This window comes from Salmo salar, unplaced genomic scaffold (genome assembly GCF_905237065.1).
Source record: "Salmo salar unplaced genomic scaffold, Ssal_v3.1, whole genome shotgun sequence".
Lineage (NCBI taxonomy): Eukaryota > Metazoa > Chordata > Actinopteri > Salmoniformes > Salmonidae > Salmo > Salmo salar.
In genome coordinates this window covers 120,753-142,818 of record NW_025547815.1, presented here as the reverse complement: position 1 = coordinate 142,818, position 22,066 = coordinate 120,753, and the positions used below count along the sequence as shown (strand labels likewise).

General features: G+C 46.9%; 1 protein-coding gene and 1 long non-coding RNA gene across 2 annotated transcripts; both read left to right on the top strand.

Moving 5' to 3' along the window:
• Positions 1-2,390: 2,390 nt before the first annotated feature.
• LOC123732450 (uncharacterized) lies at positions 2,391-7,366 on the top strand. Its single transcript, XR_006763157.1, has 4 exons — positions 2,391-2,494; positions 3,993-4,049; positions 6,789-6,854; positions 7,271-7,366. It is a non-coding gene; the product is annotated as an uncharacterized lncRNA (long non-coding RNA).
• Positions 7,366-20,699, top strand: LOC123732451 (uncharacterized). The gene is given in 10 exon segments (XM_045711593.1): positions 7,366-7,746; positions 7,851-8,613; positions 8,802-10,690; positions 12,018-12,186; positions 14,586-14,746; positions 14,956-15,018; positions 15,020-15,147; positions 16,114-16,214; positions 16,341-16,439; positions 19,750-20,699. Coding segments are annotated over 10 exon segments (3,936 nt in total). The 3' UTR covers positions 19,932-20,699.
• The last annotated feature ends 1,367 nt before the right edge of the window (positions 20,700-22,066 follow it).

Sequence of the window (22,066 nt, the reverse complement as noted above, 5' to 3'; positions counted from 1 at the left end):
ATGTATTGGGCCTACTGAGCATAGACAATATGCAGTGATAATGATTGGACCTACTGAGCATAGCCAATATGCAGTGATAATGTATTGGGCCTACTGAGCATAGCCAATATGCAGTGATAATGTATTGGGCCTACTGAGCATAGCCAATATGCAGTGATAATGTATTGGGCTACCTACTGAGCATAGCCAATATGCAGTGATAATGTATTGGGACTACTGAGCATAGCCAATATGCAGTGATAATGTATTGGGACTACTGGCATAGACAATATGCAGTGATAATGTATTGGGCACTACTGGAGCATAGACAATATGCAGTGATAATGTATTGGGCCTACTGAGCATAGCCAATATGCAGTGATAATGTATTGGACCTACAGCCTACCGAGCACAGCCAATATGCAGTGATAACGTATTGGGCCTACTGAGCATAGCCAATATGCAGTGATAATGTATTGGGACTACTGAGCATAGCCAATATGCAGTGATAATGTATTGGGCCTACTGAGCATAGCCAATATGCAGTGATAATGTATTGGGCCTACTGACATAGCCAATATGCAGTGATAATGTATTGGGACTACTGAGCATAGCCAATATGCAGTGATAATGTATTGGCGCCTACTGAGCATAGCCAATATGCAGTGATAATGTATTGGACCTACTGAGCATAGCCAATATGCAGTGATAATGTATTGGGACTACTGAGCATAGCCAATATGCAGTGATAATGTATTGGGCCTACTGAGCATAGCCAATATGCAGTGATAATGTATTGGGACTACTGACATAGCCAATTGCAGTGATAATGTATTGGGCCTACTGAGCATAGCCAATATGCAGTGATAATGTATTGGACTACTGAGCATAGCCAATATGCAGTGATAATGTATTGGGCCTACTGAGCATAGCCAATATGCAGTGATAATGTATTGGACCTAAGCCTACTGAGCATAGCCAATATGCAGTGATAATGTATTGGGCCTACTGAGCATAGCCAATATGCAGTGATAATGTATTGACCAAGCCTACTGAGCATAGCCAATATGCAGTGATAATGTATTGGGCCACTGAGCATAACGCCAATATGCAGTGATAATGTATTGGACCTACAGCCTACTGAGCATAGCCAATATGCAGTGATAATGTATTGGGCCTACTGAGCATAGCCAATATGCAGTGATAATGTATTGGGGCTGCCTACTGAGCATAGTCAATATGCAGTGATAATGTATTGGGCCTAGCCACGAGCATAGCCAATATGCAGTGATAATGTATTGGGCCTACTGAGCATAGCCAATATGCAGTGATAATGTATTGGGCCTACTGAGCATAGCCAATATGCAGTGATAATGTATTGGGCCTACTGGAGCATAGCCAATATGCAGTGATAATGTATTGGGCCTACCTCTGAGCATAGCCAATATGCAGTGATAATGTATTGGGCCTACTGAGCATAGCCAATATGCAGTGATAATGTATTGGGCCTACTGAGCATAGCCAATATGCAGTGATAATGTATTGGGCCTACTGAGCATAGCCAATATGCAGTGATAATGTATCTGGACCTACCTGAGCATAGCCAATATGCAGTGATAATGTATTGGCCCTACTGAGCATAGCCAATATGCAGTGATAATGTTATTGGGCCTAAAGAACTGAGCATAGCCATTAATGCAGTGATAATGTATTGGGCCTACAGAGCATAGCCAATATGCAGTGATAATGTATTGGGACTACTGAGCATAGCCAATATGCAGTGATAATGTATTGGGCCTACTGAGCATAGCCATTATGCAGTGATAATGTATTGGGCCTACTGAGCATAGCCAATATGCAGTGATAATGTATTGGGACTACTGAGCATAGCCAATATGCAGTGATAATGTATTGGGCCTACTGAGCATAGCCAATATGCAGTGATAATGTATTGGTCCTACTGAGCATAGCCAATATGCAGTGATAATGTATTGGGACTACTGAGCTTAGCCAATATGCAGTGATAATGTATTGGGCCTACTGAGCATAGCCAATATGCAGTGATAATGTATTGGGACTACTGAGCATAGCCAATATGCAGTGATAATGTATTGGGCCTACTGAGCATAGCCAATATGCAGTGATAATGTATTGGGCCTACTGAGCATAGCCAATATGCAGTGATAATGTATTGGGCCTACAGCCAATATGCAGTGATAATGTATTGGGCCTACTGAGCATAGCCAATATGCAGTGATAATGTATTGGGCCTATAGCCGACTGCTCAAACCTCATTGCTACAGAACTGTTTTTAATTGGTTACGTTTTTCTTAAGTCTTGTTGCATTTTGACTCGGTGATCTTGACTCAGAAAAGGTTGGTGACCGCTGTTGTAGAGTGTTTGAGACTGTCTGATTGGCTGTAGTATTAACTGTAAAGTGTTTTGAAACAGTCTGATTGGACCCTCTTTCTATTCCAGGAACGACTACAGAAACTGGAGACGGAGAAGAATAAAGGTAACTCTGCTGTTAGTAGCAGCAGTAGCAGCAGTAGTAGCAGTAGCAGCAGTAGTAGTAGTAGCAGTAGCAGCAGCAGTAGTAGCAGCAGTAGTAGCAGCAGTAGCAGTAGCAGCAGCAGCGGTTGCAGCAGTGGCAGCAGCAGTAGTAGCAGCAGCGGTAGCAGCTAGCAGCAGCGGTAGCAGCAGCGGTGGCAGCGGCGGGGCAGCAGCAGCAGCGGTAGCAGCAGCAGTAGCAGTGGTAGCAGCAGTTGCTGGTAGCAGCTGCTGCTGCTGTTGGCAGCAGCAGCAGCGGTGCGGTAGCAGCGGCGGCAGCAGTTGCTAGCGCAGGGTAGCGGTAGCGTGCAGTGGCAGCGGTAGCAGCTGTTGCAGCAGCAGCAGCAGCTAGCAGCGGTAGCAGCAGTAGCAGCAGTAGCGGTGGCAGCAGTAGCAACAGTAGCAGTAGCAGCAGCAGCAGCAGTAGCAGTAGCAGCAGCAGCAGTAGCAGTAGTAGCGGCAGCAGTAGCAACAGTAGCGGCAGTAGTAGCAGTAGCAGTAGTAGTCAGCAGTAGCAGCAGTGGCAACAGTAGCAGCAGTAGCAGTAGTAGCAGCAGTAGCAGTAGTAGCAGCAGTAGCAGCAGTGGCAGCAGCAGCAACAGTAGCAGTAGTAGCAGCAGTAGCAGTAGCAGAGTAGTAGCAGCAGTAGCAGTAGTAGTAGCAGCGGTAGTAGCAGTAGCAGCAGTAGTAGCAGCAGCAGCAGTAGCAGTAGCAGCAGTAGCAGTAGCAGCAGCAGTAGTAGCAGTAGCAGCAGTAGTAGCAGTAGCAGCAGCAGTAGCGGTAGTAGCAACAGTAGCAGTAGTAGCAACAGTAGCAGTAGTAGCAACGTAGCAGCAGTAGCAGCAGTAGCAGCAGTAGCAGCAGCAGCAGCAGCAGCAGTAGCAGTAGCAGTAGCAGCAGTAGCAGCGGTGGTAGCAGCAGCAGCAGTAGCAGCAGCAGTAGCAGCAGTAGTAGCAGCAGCAGCGGTAGCAGTGGTGGCAACAGTAGTAGTAGCAGCGGTAGTAGCAGTAGTTGCAGTAGTAGTAGTTGCAGTAGTAGTAGTAGCAACAGTAGTAGCAGTAGCAACAGTAGTAGCAGCAGCAGTAGCAGCAGTAGTAGCAGTAGCAGCAGCAGTGGTAGTAGTGGTGGTAGTAACAGTAGCGGTATTAATAGTAGTAGTAGTAGCAGTAGTAATAATAGTAGCAGCAGCAGTAGCAGTAGTAGTAATAGTAGCGGTATTAATAGTAGCAGTAGCAGTAGTAGTAGCAGTAGTAGCAGTAACAGTAGCGGTATTAGTAGTAGTAGTAGCAGTAGTAATAATAGTAGTAGCAGCAGCAGTAGCAGTAATAGTAGCGGTATTAATAGTAGCAGTAGTAGTAGTAGTAGTAGTAGTAGTGGTGGTATTAATAGTAGTAGTAATAATAGTAGTAGCAGTAGTAATATCACAGCGTTTGTTAATTAAGTCCAATCATGTCTTTGTTTAGTATTAAAGAGCACATCAACTCAAGCAACGGCACCTGAAGAAACAAAGGTGGATAGAGGTATGTTTTTACTGCACTATAACCCAAGTTAATACATCTAGATGTGCCGCTAGCGGAACACCTGCTCCAATATCCAATGATAGGCGTGGCGCGAATTACAAATTCCTCAAAAATACAAAAACTTCCATTTTTCAAACATATTACTATTTTACACCATTTTAAAGACAAGACTCTCCTTTATCTAACCACACTGTCCGATTTCAAAAAGGCTTTACAGCGAAAGCAAAACATTAGATTATGTCAGCAGAGTACCCAGCCAGAAATAATCAGACACCCATTTTTCAAGCTAGCATATAATGTCACAAAAAACAAAACCACAGCTAAATGCAGCACTAACCTTTGATGATCTTCATCAGATGACAACCCTAGGACATTATGTTATACAATACATGCATGTTTTGTTCAATCAAGTTCATATTTATATCAAAAACCAGCTTTTTACATTAGCATGTGACGTTCAGAACTAGCATTCCCACCGAACACTTCCGGTGAATTTACTAAATTACTCACGATAAACGTTAACAAAAAACATAACAATTATTTTAAGAATTATAGATACAGAACTCCTTTATGCACTTCGCTATGTCCGATTTTAAGATAGCTTTTCGGTGAAAGCACATTTTGCAATATTCTGAGTAGATAGCCCGGCCATCATGGCTAGCTATTTTGACCCCCACCAAGTTTGACCCTCACCAAACTCCGATTTACTATTAGAAAAGTTTGATTACCTTTGCTGTTCTTCGTCAGAATGCACTCCCAGGACTTCTACTTCAATAACAAATGTTGGTTTGGTTCAAAATAATCCATAGGTATATCCAAATAGTGGCGTTTTGTTCGTGCGTTCAAGACACTATCCAAGGGTGATGAAGGGTTACGCGCCCGACGCGTTTCGTGACAAAAAATGTCAAAATATTCCATTACCGTACTTCGAAGCATGTCAACCGCTGTTTAAAATACATTTTTATGCTATTTTTCTCGTAAAAAGCGATAATATTCCGACCGGGAGTCGTTGTTTACGTTCAAAGACGAAAGAATAAAAACATGGGGTCGTCTCGGTGCACGCGCCTCAGTCTCATAGTACTCTGACCGACCACTATCCAAACGCGCGAATGTTTTTCAGCCAGGGCCTGCAAAGCCACGATTCAGCTTTTTGCCGCCTTCTGAGAGCCTATGGGAGCCGTAGGAAGTGTCATGTAACAGCAGAGATCCCTTGTATTGGATAGAGATGATCAAGAAGGCCAAGAAATGGTCAGACAGGGCACTTCCTGTATGGAATCTTCTCAGGTTTTGGCCTGCCATATGAGTTCTGTTATACTCACAGACACCATTCAAACAGTTTTAGAAACTTTGGAGTGTTTTCTATCCAAAGCTAATAATTATATGCATATTCTAGTTTCTGGGCAGGAGTAATAATCAGATTAAATCGGGTACGTTTTTTATCCGGCCGTGAAAATACTGCCCCCTATCCATAACAGGTTAATAATACCCCACACTAGTACCTTTGTGGCGGCAGGTCGCCTAGTGTTTACATCGTTGGGCCAGTAACCCAAAGGTTGCTAAATTGAATCCCTAGGCTGACAAGGTACAAATCTGTCGTTCTGCCCCCTGAACAAGGCAGTTAACCCACTGTTCCCCGGTAGGCCGTCATTGTAAATAAGAATTAGTTCTTAACTGACATTCCTGGTTAAATGTAGTGCCTACAGTCGTCACGGTGTTGATACGGTGGGGTGTAGTACCTAGTCGTCACGGTGTTGATACGGTGGGGTGTAGTGCCTACAGTCGTCACGGTGTTGATACGGTGGGGTGTAGTACCTACAGTCGTCACGGTGTTGATACGGTGGGGTGTAGTACCTACAGTCGTCACGGTGTTGATACGGTGGGGTGTAGTACCTACAGTCGTCACGGTGTTGATACGGTGGGGTGTAGTACCTACAGTCGTCACGGTGTTGATACGGTGGGGTGTAGTACCTACAGTCGTCACGGTGTTGATACGGTGGGGTGTAGTACCTACAGTCGTCACGGTGTTGATACGGTGGGGTGTAGTACCTAGTCGTCACGGTGTTGATACGGTGGGGTGTAGTACCTACAGTCGTCACGGTGTTGATACGGTGGGGTGTAGTACCTACAGTCGTCACGGTGTTGATACGGTGGGGTGTAGTACCTACAGTCGTCACGGTGTTGATACGGTGGGGTGTAGTACCTACAGTCGTCACGGTGTTGATACGGTGGGGTGTAGTACCTACAGTCGTCACGGTGTTGATACGGTGGGGTGTAGTACCTAGTCGTCACGGTGTTGATACGGCGGGGTGTAGTACCTACAGTCGTCACGGTGTTGATACGGTGGGGTGTAGTACCTACAGTCGTCACGGTGTTGATACGGTGGGGTGTAGTACCTACAGTCGTCACGGTGTTGATACGGTGGGGTGTAGTACCTACAGTCGTCACGGTGTTGATACTGTGGGGTGTAGTACCTACAGTCGTCACGGTGTTGATACGGCGGGGTGTAGTACCTAGTCGTCACGGTGTTGATACGGCGGGGTGTAGTACCTAGTCGTCACGGTGTTGATACGGTGGGGTGTAGTACCTACAGTCGTCACGGTGTTGATACGGTGGGGTGTAGTACCTACAGTCGTCACGGTGTTGATACGGTGGGGTGTAGTACCTAGTCGTCACGGTGTTGATACGGTGGGGTGTAGTGCCTAAGTCGTCACGGTGTTGATACGGTGGTGTGTTTTACAGAGAAGGTCCAGAGGCTGCTGGAGGATCTGTGGGTGTGTGTAGCTCCTCCCTCATCACACCTCCCTGGTATGTATTCAGGACGCATTGTGATGATGTCATATGATTTAATGGACCTCCCCTTGTTACAACAGACCAGAACATCATTATATCTCTCTCTGTCTCTCTGTCTGTCTCTCTCTCTCTGTCTCTCTCTCTCTGTCTGTCTCTCTCTCTCTGTCTCTCTCTCTGTCTCGTCTCTCTCTCTCTGTCTCGCTCTCTCTCTCTGTCTCTCTCTCTCTCTCTGTCTCTCGCTCTCTCTCTCTGTCGCTCTCTCTCTCTGTCTCTCTCTCTCTCTCTCTCTCGTCGCTCTCTCTGTCTCTGTCGCGCTCTCTGTCTCTGTCGCTCTCTCTGTCTCTGTCGCTCTCTCTGTCTCTGTCTCGCTCTCTGTCTCTCTCTCTGTCTCTCTCTCTCTCTGTCTCTCTCTGTGTCTCTCTCTCTCACAGCCAGGAGAAAACAGCAGTTAAAGGAGCACCTACAGGACAGCAGCATAGTTGAACCCCACAGACCTGACGGTGACCCGCCAGGCCCCGGACCCAGCATGACCGCCGGACCCAGCAGGAACGGTGACCCGCCAGGCCACGGACCCAGCACGAACAGTGACCCGCCAGGCCACGGACCCAGCAGGAACGGTGACCCGCCAGGCCACGGACCCAGCAGGAACGGTGACCCGCCAGGCCACGGACCCAGCAGGAACGGTGACCCGCCAGGCCACGGACCCAGCAGGAACGGTGACCCGCCAGGCCACGGACCCAGCAGGAACGGTGACCCGCCGGCCCGGCCAGCAGGAACTGACCCGCAGGCCACGGACCCAGCAGGAACGGTGACCCGCCAGGCCACGGACCCAGCAGCAACGGTGACCCGCCAGGCCACGGACCCAGCAGGAACATTGACCCGCCAGGCCACGGACCCAGCAGGAACGGTGACCCGCCAGGCCATAAACATAGTAGATCAGTTGAGGAGATCCTGGACTGGTTCAAGCCGCTGCCTCCTGTCCTCTCCCCCTTAGCCTGCTCCTCAGCTCAGGAGAGGTTGGATGATGTCTTGGAGTCAGGAGAGACCAGATCTCCTCTAGAGAACAGAAACCACTCTGTCTACACTACAGGACCAGCCAATCAGACAGCAGGACAGCAACCTGGACCAGCCAATCAGATGGCTCTTGTGTTGGCAGGACAACAACCTGCAGACTCCTCAGTGGAACTACCATCAGACAACACTAATTATACTCTGAGAGAAAGCCCCGTCTCAGACAACACTAATTATACTCTGAGAGAAAGCCCCGTCTCAGACAACACTAATTATACTCTGAGAGAAAGCCCTGATCTGTCCACGGGGACGTCAGGAGAGAAAGAGAGGAACAGTGTGTCTGTCTGTGAACAGGAAGACATGCAGGTAGAACCAGCTGCTAAAACCATCCAATCCCCATCAGGAGAGACTCAAACCTCCTCTATTGATCTACCGTCCTTTACCAAAGCCACAGAGTGTCTCCCAAGCTCAGCGGATCCTCCGGGCAACACCTCTGTCCGTACCGGCACCGTTCGGACCTCACTCACCCAGACACAAGGAGAACAAGTGCAGGACTCCTCACCAGACATGACAGCAATGGATGTTGAGACTAACCCATGTTATAAAGGATGTGTCTTGGAGGGTCAGAGCATCGACCATGGGGACTCGGACGAAGTAGAAGGAATTAAAGATCATACGGGAGAGGCCAGCGTGTCTCAAACTCCCACCACTAAACAGCTGGAACCCAGTTCTCTGGTAGAATGTTCTGCTGAGACGCTGACTGGTCCGGACCAACTGAGTGAATGGGCTCCTAAAACTCAATGTAACACAACTGATCCGAAAGCAGCTCCTCGAGCAGGTCTCCGTAAACAACACGAGTTGTTTACAGGCCAGGAATCGGATAAAGACCAAGAAGGGGGTTTCTCTTGGAAACCGGTTCGTGATGTACTGGTCTCCCCAGTCGTCCGACAGAAGGACTGGTCTCCCCAGTCGTCCGACAGAAGGACTGGTCTCCCCAGTCGTCCGACAGAAGGACTGGTCTCCCCAGTCGTCCGACAGAAGGACTGGTCTCCCCAGTCGTCCGACAGAAGGACTGGTCTCCCCAGTCGTCCGACAGAAGGACTGGTCTCCCCAGTCGTCAGACAGAAGGACTGACAGATGTAGGTATGGTATCAAAAGTCATCACGGTCCATTCATCTGGGGCAGAGGAATCATCATCATCATTTAAACGGAAGTCTCTGGCACCTCTGCCAAAATCTGGTGTCCACATCTCTCCTGCCAGTTTAATGAGCTCTGTAAAGAATGTAGAGATGTGTACTACAACATCTGAAGTCCATGAAGACATCCAGGCAACAAAACCCAATGCTCAGAGTAGCACAAACCATACACTATGCAAGAGGTTACATAGTCCCATATGTCTTTCCCCTGTGGTGAACGTGAAGCTCCTGAGATCTGGTACACAACCGAAGAGGATGAATGGAAAGAAAGATGCTGAAGACCCGGGGTCAGATGTTAGGAGTCCACCGTCTCCTGCAGAGTTAAAGAGTGAGGAGCTTTTGAACAACGGGATGCTGAAAGATTGTGATCGCCCGGTCCATGTTCTTCAACACCAGGATATGAAAGCTGACCGTAAGCATCCTACAACCACCGACTGCATCTCTGAGTCGAGGTCGGAGTCCCAGCTGACGGATGAAGGGTCTGAGAAACTACGTGGAAATGCCCAGACTGAGATGATCAGTATTAGAAGTGGGCGTGTCAGGAAGAGTCTTGTTAGATCAAACGCAGTCCAAACGAGCTCAGGGAAAGACGGCGCGGCCCCCAGGGACGGCCAGCAAACGGCCACCCTTTCATGTAAAGTTATTATTGAAAGACTCAGCCCTGACATGAGGGAAGGGATCAGGCCAGCAGCCTTGCCTGTGGGCCACTTCCCAGAACCTACAGGGAAAATTCCTATTGGGAAGGTTCGCTTTGAAATGGGTCCTCCACTACCTCCTCTTCTGATGCCTCTCACTGTAACTCCTCCGAGACCGGTAAAACCTGCTAATCCAAGACAGGTGATTGGTAAACTGTCCTTTCCCTCACCAATGGAAAGACCTGTTTCCCCTCTGGGGTCCCAAACAGCACCTGATGGTCAGATGTTGAGCTCCCCGTCTCGAACCGCTCCTTCCTCGCCACTACAGTTTGGTTCAGCCACTCCTAAACACGCCCTTCCTGTTCCAGGGAGACTTCCTGCCTTCAGCCCTTCCTCTTCCTCCACTAGTCCCGCCCAGGAGAACTCCATGAGGATTCTAGACAGCATGTATCCAGAACTGTCTGCCCGTGCCTGGACTCTCGGTATCCTCCGAGGAAACATCTGTATGTCTGCTGCTGAGACGGGGACTACACCCTCCAGCTCAGTCAGTCAGGTATCTGGCTTCAAAACCATCAACTCCTCGTCCACGGCTTTCACCAAAACAGAACAAAGAGGGAAGCGAAGTGGAGTCAACATGCTTCTACCAAAGAGTGCCAAAAGGCTGAGGCTGGATAACTGCTCCCCCGGCCCTGCTGGGGCGACGGCCGGCCCTGCTGGGGCGACGGCCGGCCCTGCTGCTAAGGGGATATCCTCCACGACATCAGCCAGTCCCGACCCACTACTCAGGACACCTCAACATGGGAGTTCTTCACAGCCTACAGAGAAGGAGAAACTGGTTGGGAAACCAGCAGCCGACGCCTCCATATCCCAGGCCTTAGAGAAGATAGAAGCCCAGTGTTTTGACCTGTTGCCTGTCATCAAGAGTCACCTGTTTGTTGGGAATCTGTCTAGGAAGCCTGTGTTACGGGATGAGGAGAAGGAGGTCCTCTCTGAGTTCTCAAACAATCAGGTTAGTGACGTACAGCTCTGCCTAGTAGTCTACGTAGAATCAGGTTAGTCACGTACAGCTTTGCCTAGTAGTCTACGTAGAATCAGGTTAGTCACGTACAGCTTTGCCTAGTAGTCTACGTAGAATCAGGTTAGTCACGTACAGCTTTGCCTAGTAGTCTACGTAGAATCAGGTTAGTCACGTACAGCTTTGCCTAGAGTCTCGAGAATCAGGTTAGTCACGTACAGCTTTGCCTAGTAGTCTACGTGAGAATCAGGTTAGTCACGTTACAGCTTTTGCCTAGTAGTCTGCGTAGAATCAGGTTAGTCGACAGCTTTGCCTGTGTCTAGTGAACTCAGTACAGCTTTGCCTAGTAGTCACGTGAGAATCAGGTTAGTCACGTACAGCTTTTGCCTAGTAGTCTCACGTAGAATCAGGTTAGTGACGTACAGCTCTGCCTAGTAGTCTACGTAGAATCAGGTTAGTCACGTACAGCTTTTGCCTAGTAGTCTACGTAGAATCAGGTTAGTCACGTACAGCTTTGCCTAGTAGTCTACGTAGAATCAGGTTAGTCACGTACAGCTTTGCCTAGTAGTCTACGTAGAATCAGGTTAGTCACGTACAGCTTTGCCTAGTAGTCTACGTAGAATCAGGTTAGTCACGTACAGCTTTGCCTAGTAGTCTACGTGGAATCAGGTTAGTCACGTACAGCTTTGCCTAGTAGTCTACGTAGAATCAGGTTAGTCACGTACAGCTTTGCCTAGTAGTCTACGTAGAATCAGGTTAGTCACGTACAGCTTTGCCTAGTAGTCTACGTAGAATCAGGTTAGTCACGTACAGCTTTGCCTAGTAGTCTACGTAGAATCAGGTTAGTCACGTACAGCTTTGCCTAGTAGTCTACGTAGCATATTTGCCTTAGTATCTTTTAAAGGCATGCTTCTGGATTTTGGCAACGAGACCCTTTTATCTACTTCCCCAGAGTCGGATGAACCATTTTTATGTCTCCGTGCAGTTTGAACGTAGTTGCTAACTAGCTCTAGCACAATTGCTAACTAGCGTTAGCACAATGACTAGAAGTCTATGGTATCTGCTAGCAGAGATCCTAAAGTATCCCTTTAATTTGTAGACGTGAACGCCTCTTACATGGTTGTCCTGTGAATCCTTGGTACACGGTTGTCCTGTGAATCCTTGGTACACGGTTGTCCTGTGAATCCTTGGTACACGGCTGTCCTGTGAATCCTTGGTACACGGCTGTCCTGTGAATCCTTGGTACACGGCTGTCCTGTGAATCCTTGGTACATGGCTCTCCTGTGAATCCTTGGTACATGGTTTTCCTGTGACTTGTCAGCCTCTGGCAGATGATCTGATGTCGGTGATGCTGACTAAGCTGAAGACTGAGAGGACTGAGCTGCCTGGGTCTCACCTCCAGGCTCTGGTCAGAGTCTACACTGCTCTGTGCCGACAGAGGAGGGACTGGGACAGAGCACATATCCTGGCCTACAGCATCCTTAGAGAAGGTAACATATCCTGGCCTACAGCGTCCTTAGAGAAGGTAGCACATCCTGGCCTACAGCGTCCTTAGAGAAGGTAACACATCCTGGCCTACAGCGTCCTTAGAGAAGGTAACACATCAAATTTCAAAATCTCAAATCAAATTTATTTTTATAAGCCCTTCGCGACATCAGCTGATATTCTCAAAAGTGCTGCACAGAAACCCAGCCGAAAAAGAAACATGCCAAGAAACTCCTAGGCAAAACTCCCTAAGCTAAAAACCAAGCCTAGAGGGTGAACTTATGGGGGTGGCACAGGTCCTCTTCCGGCTGTTGTGATAATGAATACCAGAACATGGCCAAATAAAATGTTCATAAATGACCAGGGTCAAATAATAATAATCATAGTAGAAGGTGGTTAGGTGCAAGCAAAGCACTCCGTAATAGGTCAGGGTTCCAAGCCGCAGGCAGAATAGTTAAACCGGAGCAGCAGCACGGCCAGGTGGACTGGGGACAGCAAGGAGTCATAATTCCTGTAGTCCAGAGGCAAGGGTCCTAGGGCTCAGGTCCTCCGAGAGAAAGACAGAAAGAGAGAAAGAGAGAATTAGAGAGAGCATACTTAAATACACACAGACACCGAATAAAGACAAGAGAAATATTCCCCAGGATGTAACAGACTGACATCCCCCGAACATTACAATCCACTGCAGCATAAATACTCGAGGCTGAGACAGGAGGGATTAGGAAGACATCAGGCCTCATCCGACGAATACCCCTGGCAGCGCCAAAGGCAGGATATAATCCCCACCTCAGCTTAAGCCAAATGTAGCACAATCCCCACACCCAGAGGATTCTCCAACACACAACTTACCGTCCTTAGAAAGGCAAATAGCCACACCTCTGGCACAACCCTAAGGGCACAACAGAAACTGAAGGGTCCATCAGTATGACTCAACCACTCAAGTGATCGCACTCCCATGGTCGGCATGCACAGAAGAACACCAGTAGGCCAGTGACCAGCCCTGTGGTTAGAGGCAATGATGAACAGATGCAACCGGCAAGGCAGAGAGCGTAAGGGCTGCTCGCTCTCCAGCCTTTCAGCTCACCTTCACACCCTGGGCCAGACTACATACTTAATCATAGGACCTACATTGAAGAGATAAGCCTTCAGTAAAGACTTAAAGGTTGAGACTGAGTTATCCGCCTCTCACATTGGTAGGGCAGACCATTCCATAAAAATAGAGCCCCAAGGAGAAAGCCCTACCCAGCCAGCCGCTTGTTTAGAAATTCTAGGGCCAATTAGGAGGCTCATGCCTTTGTGACCGTGAGCGCACGTGTAGGTAAAAGTGTACGGCAGGACCAAATCGGAAAGATAGTAGGAGCAAGCCCATGTAATGCTTTGTAGGTTAGCAGTAAAACCTTGAAATCAGCCCCTGTTTTGAACAGGAAGCCAGTGTAGGGAGGCTAACACTGGAGTAATATGCGATTTAATCTTTTGGTTCTAGTCAGGATTCTAGCAGTCAAATATTAGCACTAACTGAGGTTTATTTATGCTTATCCGGTAGCCGGAAAAGTAGAGCATTGCAGTAGTCCAGCATAGAAGTAACAAAAGCTATGGATTAATTTTCTGCGCCATTTTTGGACAGAAAATTTCTGATTTTTGCACCGTTAAGGATGGAAAAAATGTCCTTGAAACAGTCTTGATATGTTCTTTAAAAAGAGAGATCAGGGTCCAGAGTAACGCCGTATGTCCTTCACAGTTTTATTTGAGACCCACTGTACAAACCACCCAGATTAATTAGTTGTGATTCAACAGAAGATTCTCTTTTTGTCATCGGGACCTAGAACAAGCATCTCTGTTTTGTCCCGAGCAAAAGTAGGAAAGTTTGCAGCGATCCACTTGCTTTATGTCCGAAACACAGTGCTTCTAGCGGGGGGCAGATTTTGGGGCTTTACCTATGTTTCATTGAAATGTACAGCTGTGTGTCGTCTGTATAGCAGTGAAATTTAACATTATGTTTTCGAATGACATCCCCAAAGAGGTAAAATATATAGTGAAAACAAGAGTGGCAAAACGGAACTCGAGGAACACCGAAATTTACAATTGATTTGATAGGATAAACCATTCACAGAGACAAACTGATATCTTTCCGACAGATAAGATCTAAACCAGGCCAGAACTTGTCCGTGTAGACCAATTTGGGTTTCCAATCTCTCCAAAAGAATGTGGTGATCGATGGTATCAAAAGCGGCACTAAGATCTAGAGCACAGGACACATGCAGAGCCTCGGTCTGACGTCATTAAAAGGTCATCCCACCTTCACAAGTGCAGTCTCAGTGCTATGATGGGGTTAAAACACATCCTGGCCTACAGCACATCCTTAGAGAAGGTAACTTTGTTTCTGTTCGTGTTCTCCCCCCCACAGATTTCCCTGAGTCAGCCAAGCTGGTTCTGTTCATGGTGACCACGTGGCCCAACGTGGTATCCTGCAGGACTGTAGTGTGCCAGGCCATCCACACGGTCACCAAGGTCAAAGCTCAAGGAGAGGTGCTCCACTGCCTGACTGCTTACCTGGGATGGGAGAAGGTACGGTATCTTTTATAATCTTGGTCTGCGGTTACGGGGATCTACGCTTGTCTATTGGTCTCCACCTTTTTTTTTTTTTATCGATTAACAAGAGGGGAAGAGTTGTCCGTATTCTGTCACTGAGAAGGCCTGTCCATTTTCCTGTTATGTGTATTGTGAAGCTTGGCGTAACATCAGTTTTGACTTCGTGTCACGTCTGCGTCCCCCAGAGTCCTCCTAGTGACGTGGATCAGTTGGTGTCCAGCACGTTGACGTCGGTCAGGAGACGCCGCCGAGATGACCTTCCAGAAACACCCGCGACATGGAGAGGACCTGAACCCTGTTGCCTGGCAACGCGTCTTCACCCTGGAGCTGCTCTGCTCTCATACACACTGGAAGTGGACCCATGACAACCTACTGAGGTACAAAGCAGGTCTGCTGTTGGTTGGTGTTGACTGCCACAGCTGGACTGAAATTCACCGCGAAACAAAACAATGAAGACAAAACCAAATGCATACATTTAGCAAACTCTTTAATGTCATTATGACCATCCAGCTAAATATTCATCTAGCTAGATAGCGTGTTGGGGGGGGGGACGACCTAAAAATGATTTTGTTAAGCGTTGAAGATGGTTAGATAATTTATGTAGCCAACTCAGCCAGTTAGCCCCATTTGACTTAGACTGCAGATGTCACTTTTTAGGTGACCTCACCAAATTCACATAAAAATGTGAGTTATAGATCTGTCATTCTCATTGAAAGCCAGTCTAAGAAGAGGTAGATCTGTTCTATGTCACTATTTCTATGCTTCCGGTCTTAAGTTTCCTTTTTTTGTGTCTTTTTACTTTCGGTTTTGTACACCAGCTGTAAACAGTTACGGAAAATATGGTTATAGAAAAGATACAGGGATTTACATGGTACAATGATTCTCTACACTGCTGTTTTAGTCACATAAACAGGCAAACTTAGAATTTGAGCAACCAGAAAATGGCGGAGAGATTTCTGCATAGTACATCTTTTAACATGGCTAGCGATTAGCATAGGCTAGCGATTAGCATAGGCTGGCGATTAGCATAGGCTCATACTCGATTCGTGGGCTAGCGATTAGCGTGGGCTGGCGATTAGCCTGGGCTGGCGATTAGCCTGGGCTGGCGATTAGCCTGGGCTGGCGATTAGCCTGGGCTGGCGATTAGCCTGGGCTGGCGATTAGCGTGGGCTGGCGATTAGCGTGGGCTAGCGATTAGCATAGGCTAGCGATTAGCATAGGCTAGCACACTGCAGTGGACATGGAGACAACATGACAGACTGAAGACAGTAGATACAGTATGTTGGAGTGTATTAACCATCATGGCCTCAGGTGTTTAGTTCTTTGTTGTCCTGTTTTTAAAGTAAAGAGCTGTGGCCGGTGATGAACTCCTGGGTGACTCAGCCCAGATCGAGACAGACTCCCATCCAGGATGTTACTGTGGCTGCGATCCTCAGACTCATAGGTGGGTGGTGTTTGTTTGTGTATAATTGTTTCATGAAACACTTTTTATATATATATATATATATATATATATATATATATATTTGTACTGACCATTGAAGTGTAACCATGAGAACCACCTCGTCAGGGCGCCTCGGGCAGCTGGGAATTAAGGAGGGATGTGGCTGGTCTGTGAAGAACATCTCCAGGGTCATCAACACCTTCGCCAGACACGGCCGGTCAGAAGGTAATCTACTGTAAAGCTTCTGAAATGGTTCGTCTGTATTTCATCAGTCATTCTACTCCGGTGGGTTAACATCCTAGTTGCTTTAACCAGCAGCGTTACCACCCTGAATCCCACTGCTGACTTGCTTCTGAAGCTAAGCAGGGTTGGTCCTGGTCAGTCCCTGGATGGGAGACCAGATGCTGCTGGAAGTGGTGTTGGAGGGGCCAGTAGGAGGTGCTCTTTCCTCTGGTCTAAACAATATCCCAACGCCCCAGGGCAGTGATTGGGGACATTGCCCTGTGTAGGGTGCCGTCTTTCGGATGGGATGTTAAACGGGTCTCCTGATGCTCTGAGGTCATTAAAGATCCCATGGTGCTTATCGTAAGAGTAGGGGTGTTAACCCCTGGTGTCCTGGCTAAATTCCCAATCTGTCCCTCAGACCATCACGGTCACCTAATCATCCCCAGCTTCCAATTGGCTCATTCATCCCCCCTCCTCCTCTCCCCTGTAACTATTCCCCAGGTCGTTGCTGTAAATGAGAACATGTTCTCAGTCAACTTACCTGGTAAAATAACAGATAAATAAATAAAAAATAATATCTATTGTCAGGATGAATATACTGCCCAGGGCTGAATGTGTGTAGTTTAATGCTTCCCTTGTCAGGGTGAATATACTGCTCAGGGCTGAATGTGTGTAGTTTAAAGCTTCCCTTGTCGGGATGAATATACTGCCCAGGGCTGAATGTGTGTAGTTTAATGCTTCCCTTGTCGGGATGAATATACTGCCCAGGGCTGAATGTGTGTAGTTTAATGCTTCCCTTGTCAGGGTGAATATACTGCCCAGGGCTGAATGTGTGTAGTTTAATGCTTCCCTTGTCGGGATGAATATACTGCCCAGGGCTGAATGTGTGTAGTTTAATGCTTCCCTTGTCAGGGTGAATATACTGCCCAGGGCTGAATGTGTGTAGTTTAATGCTTCCCTTGTCAGGATGAATATACTGCCCAGGGCTGAATGTGTGTAGTTTAATGCTTCCCTTGTCAGGATGAATATACTGCCCAGGGCTGAATGTGTGTAGTTTAATGCTTCCCTTGTCTCTCCCTTCTGGCTATTTAGAATGACATTCATAGTGTGGTTTCTAAATGTATATTCGACAAGGTAAACGATCCCAGATAAAAATTAATCCGCTTAAAAAAGAGGGAAAGAAGTAGGAGGACTCTCCGTACCAAACCTTAAATTATATTTCCTGCCACTAGTATTTCGCCCAGTCTTAAAATGGTTTATGATTGGTCTGCCCCCTGGCTGAGTATAGGCTGTGACCAATCGCCTCGATTCGGTCTTATGTAGAAACATTTGAAATAGTATTTATTTTTTTTTTTTTCACATTGGATGAAAGGAGAGACTCCGAGCTAGAAAATGGTTTATCATACAGTACATTTGAGGAACAATTTTGTTTAGACATGTAAACTATGATCGGGCATAATCCCAACTCGTACTACTACCAATACAAACATTGTCAGAGCTGTAGTATTAATCTACAGGTAGCTAAAGCTAACAAACTAGGTTCATAGCTGTGGTATGAATCTGCAGGTAGCTAAAGCTAACAGACTAGGGTCAATGTTAACTAGCTAACATGTATTTGGGGAGTTTCTCCCATTCTTCTCTGCAGATCCTCTCAAGATCTGTCAGGTTGGATGGGGAGCGTCGCTGCACAGCTATTTTCAGGTTTCTCCAAAGATGTTATTTCGGGTTCAAGTCCAGACTCTGGCAGGGCCACTCAAGGACATTCAGAGACTTGTCTCCGAAGCCACTCCTGCATTGTCTTGGCTGTGTGCTTAGGGTCATTGTCCTGTTGGAAGGTGAACCTCGATCCTGACTAGTCTCTGAGTCACTGCCGCTGGAAAAACATCCCCACAGCATGATGCTGCCACCACCATGCTTCACCGTAGGGATGGTGCCAGGTTTCCCCCAGACGTGACGCTTGGCTTTCAGGCCAAAGGGATTCATCTTGGTTTCATCAGACCAGAGAATCTTGTTTCTCATGGTGTGAGAGTCTTTGGGTGCCTTTTGGCAAACTCCAAGTGGGCTGTCATGTGCCTTTTACTGAGGAGTGGCTTCCGTCTTGCCACTCTACCATAAAGGCCTGATTGGTGGAGTGCTGCAGAGATGGTTGTCCTTCTGGAATGTTCTCCCATCTCCACAGAGGAGCTCTGTCAGTGACCATCAGGTTCTTGGTCACCTCCCTGACCAAGGCCCTTCTACCCCGATTGCTCAGTTTGGCCAGGGGGCCAGCTCTAGGAAGTGTCTTGGTGGTTCCAATCTTCTTCCATTTAAGAATTATGGAGGCCAATGTGTACTTGGGGACCTGCTGAAATGTTTTGGTACCCTTCCCCAGATCTGTGCCTCGACACAATCCTGTCTCGGAGCTCTACGGACAATTTAATTCGACCTCATGGCTTGGTTTTTGCTCCGACATGCACTGTCAACTGTGGGACCTCATATAGACAGGTGTGTGCCTTTCCAAATCATGTCCAATCAATTGAACAGGTGGACTCCAATCAAGTTGTAGGAACATCTCAAGGATGATCAATGGAAACAGGATGCACCTGAGCTCACAATCACCCGACCTCAACCCAATTTGAGATGGTTTGGGATGAGTTGGACCGCCGAGTGAATGAAAAGCAGCCAACAAGTGCTCATCATATTTACATTTACGTCATTTAGCAGACGCTCTTATCCAGAGCGACTTACAAATTGGTGTGTGGGAACTCCTTCAAGACTGTTGGAAAATAATTCCAGGTGAAGCTGGTTGAGAGAATGCCAAGATTGTGCAAAGTTGTCAAGGCAAAGGGTGGCTACTTTTGAAGATGTTTGATTTATCACTTTTTTTTATTTATTATTCCATACGTGTTATTTCATAGTTTTGATGTCTTTACTATTATTCTACAAAATAGAAAATAGTAAAAAATAAAGAAACTCTGGAACGAGTCGGTGTCCAAACTTTTCGTAAGGTATTTTGTTGTTTTATTTTTAATAAATTGTCTAAACCTATTTTTGCTTTGTCATTATGGGGATATTTGTATTTAATTGAATCCATTTTAGGTTAAGGATGTAACATTAACGTGTAAAAAGTCCAGGGGTCTGAATACTATCTGAAGGAGCTGTACGTCTAGTTTCCTGATGACCTCAGTTCCTGGGTGGGATGTCTGTACCTGTAAACCTTAACTCTTCTGCTTAAAAACAAAAAGTAATTCTGCTCAGATGAGACTGGGCAGATCTGTGTCTGTATTGGACAGATGGGCCAACCAATGAGTCTCTGTGATGTCATTTCCAGGTGTTCCCTGGGAGGTCCAGCTGGCAGCTGTCTACACTGTCTACGACCTGTCGCCTAGCAACCCCAAGGAGGCTCTGGCTGCGCTGGCGTCATGGCGAGGAGAGACCACCCAGCCTGTCCCCCCCGCTGTCACCAGCTGCATCACACAGATCGCCTCGCTCTGCCGACACGTCAACCCCTAGTCCCTAATCCCTAGCTCCTAGTCCCTAGCTCCTAATCCCTAGTCCTTAACCCCTCCACACCCCTAGCTCCTAATCCCTAGCTCCTAACCCCTAGTCCTTAATCCCTCCACACCCCTAATCCCTAGCGCCTAATCCCTAGCGCCTAATCCCTAGCTCCTAATCCCTAGCTCCTAACCCCTAGTCCTTAACCCCTCCACACCCCTAGCTCCTAACCCCTAGCTCCTAACCCCTAGCTCCTAACCCCTAGCTCCTAACCCCTAGCTCCTAACCCCTAGCTCCTAACCCCTAGCTCCTAACCCCTAGTCCTTAACCCCTCCTAACCCCTAACCCCTAGCTCCTAACCCCTAGCCCCTAACCCCTAGGTCCATTGCCACTTGTACAGATCTGTAAGGATTTCCTAGATCCCAAGAATGTTGCCTATGAAGAGGGCAAGGTGAAGCAGCTTGCGTTTTGCTGTTACCTCTATCCATACCTTTTTCTATCTGACGCCTTGAACCCTGCTGTGGACTGAACTCATTTTTAATGTCCGTATTATTCATCTGTTGGTTAACTCATCACGTTCCCCTCGACGTTCTGTTTGGGTTTTCTGTTACCCGTTCTTTATATGTTGAGCGTGACTTTGTAAATATGACGTAGAGATTCTGTTTGGTGAAGCTCCCTGTGTACAATATATAAATGTCCCTACTTTTGTAAATGTTCCCTGTTACAAGAGCCTATTTCTATTTAATTTGACAAATTAAAATCTAAGAGGTAAGCGTTGTTTAATAATATATGATCCAATTATTGTCTCATGGAAGACTGCTCTCCCTTCTTCACATCATCCATCCATCCAGCATTCACCTGTCCATTACATTTTACATTTAAGTCATTTAGCAGACGCTCTTATCCAGAGCGACTTACAAATTGGTGCATTCACCTTATGATATCCAGTGGAACAACCACTTTACAATAGTGCATCTAAATCTTTTAAGGGGGGTTAGAAGGATTACTTTATCCTATCCCAGGTATTCCTTAAAGAGGTGGGGTTTCAGGTGTCCATTATCCATCATTCATCCATCCAGCATTCACCCGTCCATTATTCATCCATCCAGCATTCATTATCCATCCCGCATTCACCCGTCCATTATCCATCATCCATCTAGCATTCATTATCCATTCATTATCCATCCCGCATTCACCTGTCCATTATCCATCATCCATCTAACATTCATTATCCATCCCGCATTCACCCGTCCATTATCCATCCATCATGCATTTATTCATTCATCCATTATCCATCATTCATCCATCCATGCCACTGCTCTGTCTTGACCTTTGACTGGTCAGTAATAATGACCTTTTAAACTAAATGGGGATGTTGGGGAAAAGCCTGTTCTTTCTCCTTCCCGTTGTGGTGGTAGAAAGCCATGACGCCACGCGGAAAAAACCCAGTCAAACTGGAACTATTCTAGAACATTCAATATATATCAAAAATAGAGATTCCGTTTAGAAAAAGCAAACTTGTTCTTTTCAGAATCACCTTTATTTACCAAGTACATTTACACATCCTCAGAATGTTACCTGGTGATATGGTGCTGCTAGACAACACACTCAGAATGTTACCTGGTGATATGGTGCTGCTAGACAACACACTCAGAATGTTACCTGGTGATATGGTGCTGCTAGACAACATCCTCAGAATGTTACCTGGTGATATGGTGCTGCTAGACAACACACTCAGAATGTTACCTGGTGATATGGTGCTGCTAGACAACATCCTCAGAATGTTACCTGGTGATATGGTGCTGCTAGACAACACACTCAGAATGTTACCTGGTGATATGGTGCTGCTAGACAACATCCTCAGAATGTTACCTGGTGATATGGTGCTGTTAGACAACACACTCAGAATGTTACCTGGTGATATGGTGCTGCTAGACAACATCCTCAGAATGTTACCTGGTGATATGGTGCTGTTAGACAACACACTCAGAATGTTACCTGGTGATATGGTGCTGTTAGACAACACACTCAGAATGTTACCTGGTGATATGGTGCTGCTAGACAACATCCTCAGAATGTTACCTGGTGATATGGTGCTGTTAGACAACACACTCAGAATGTTACCTGGTGATATGGTGCTGCTAGACAACATC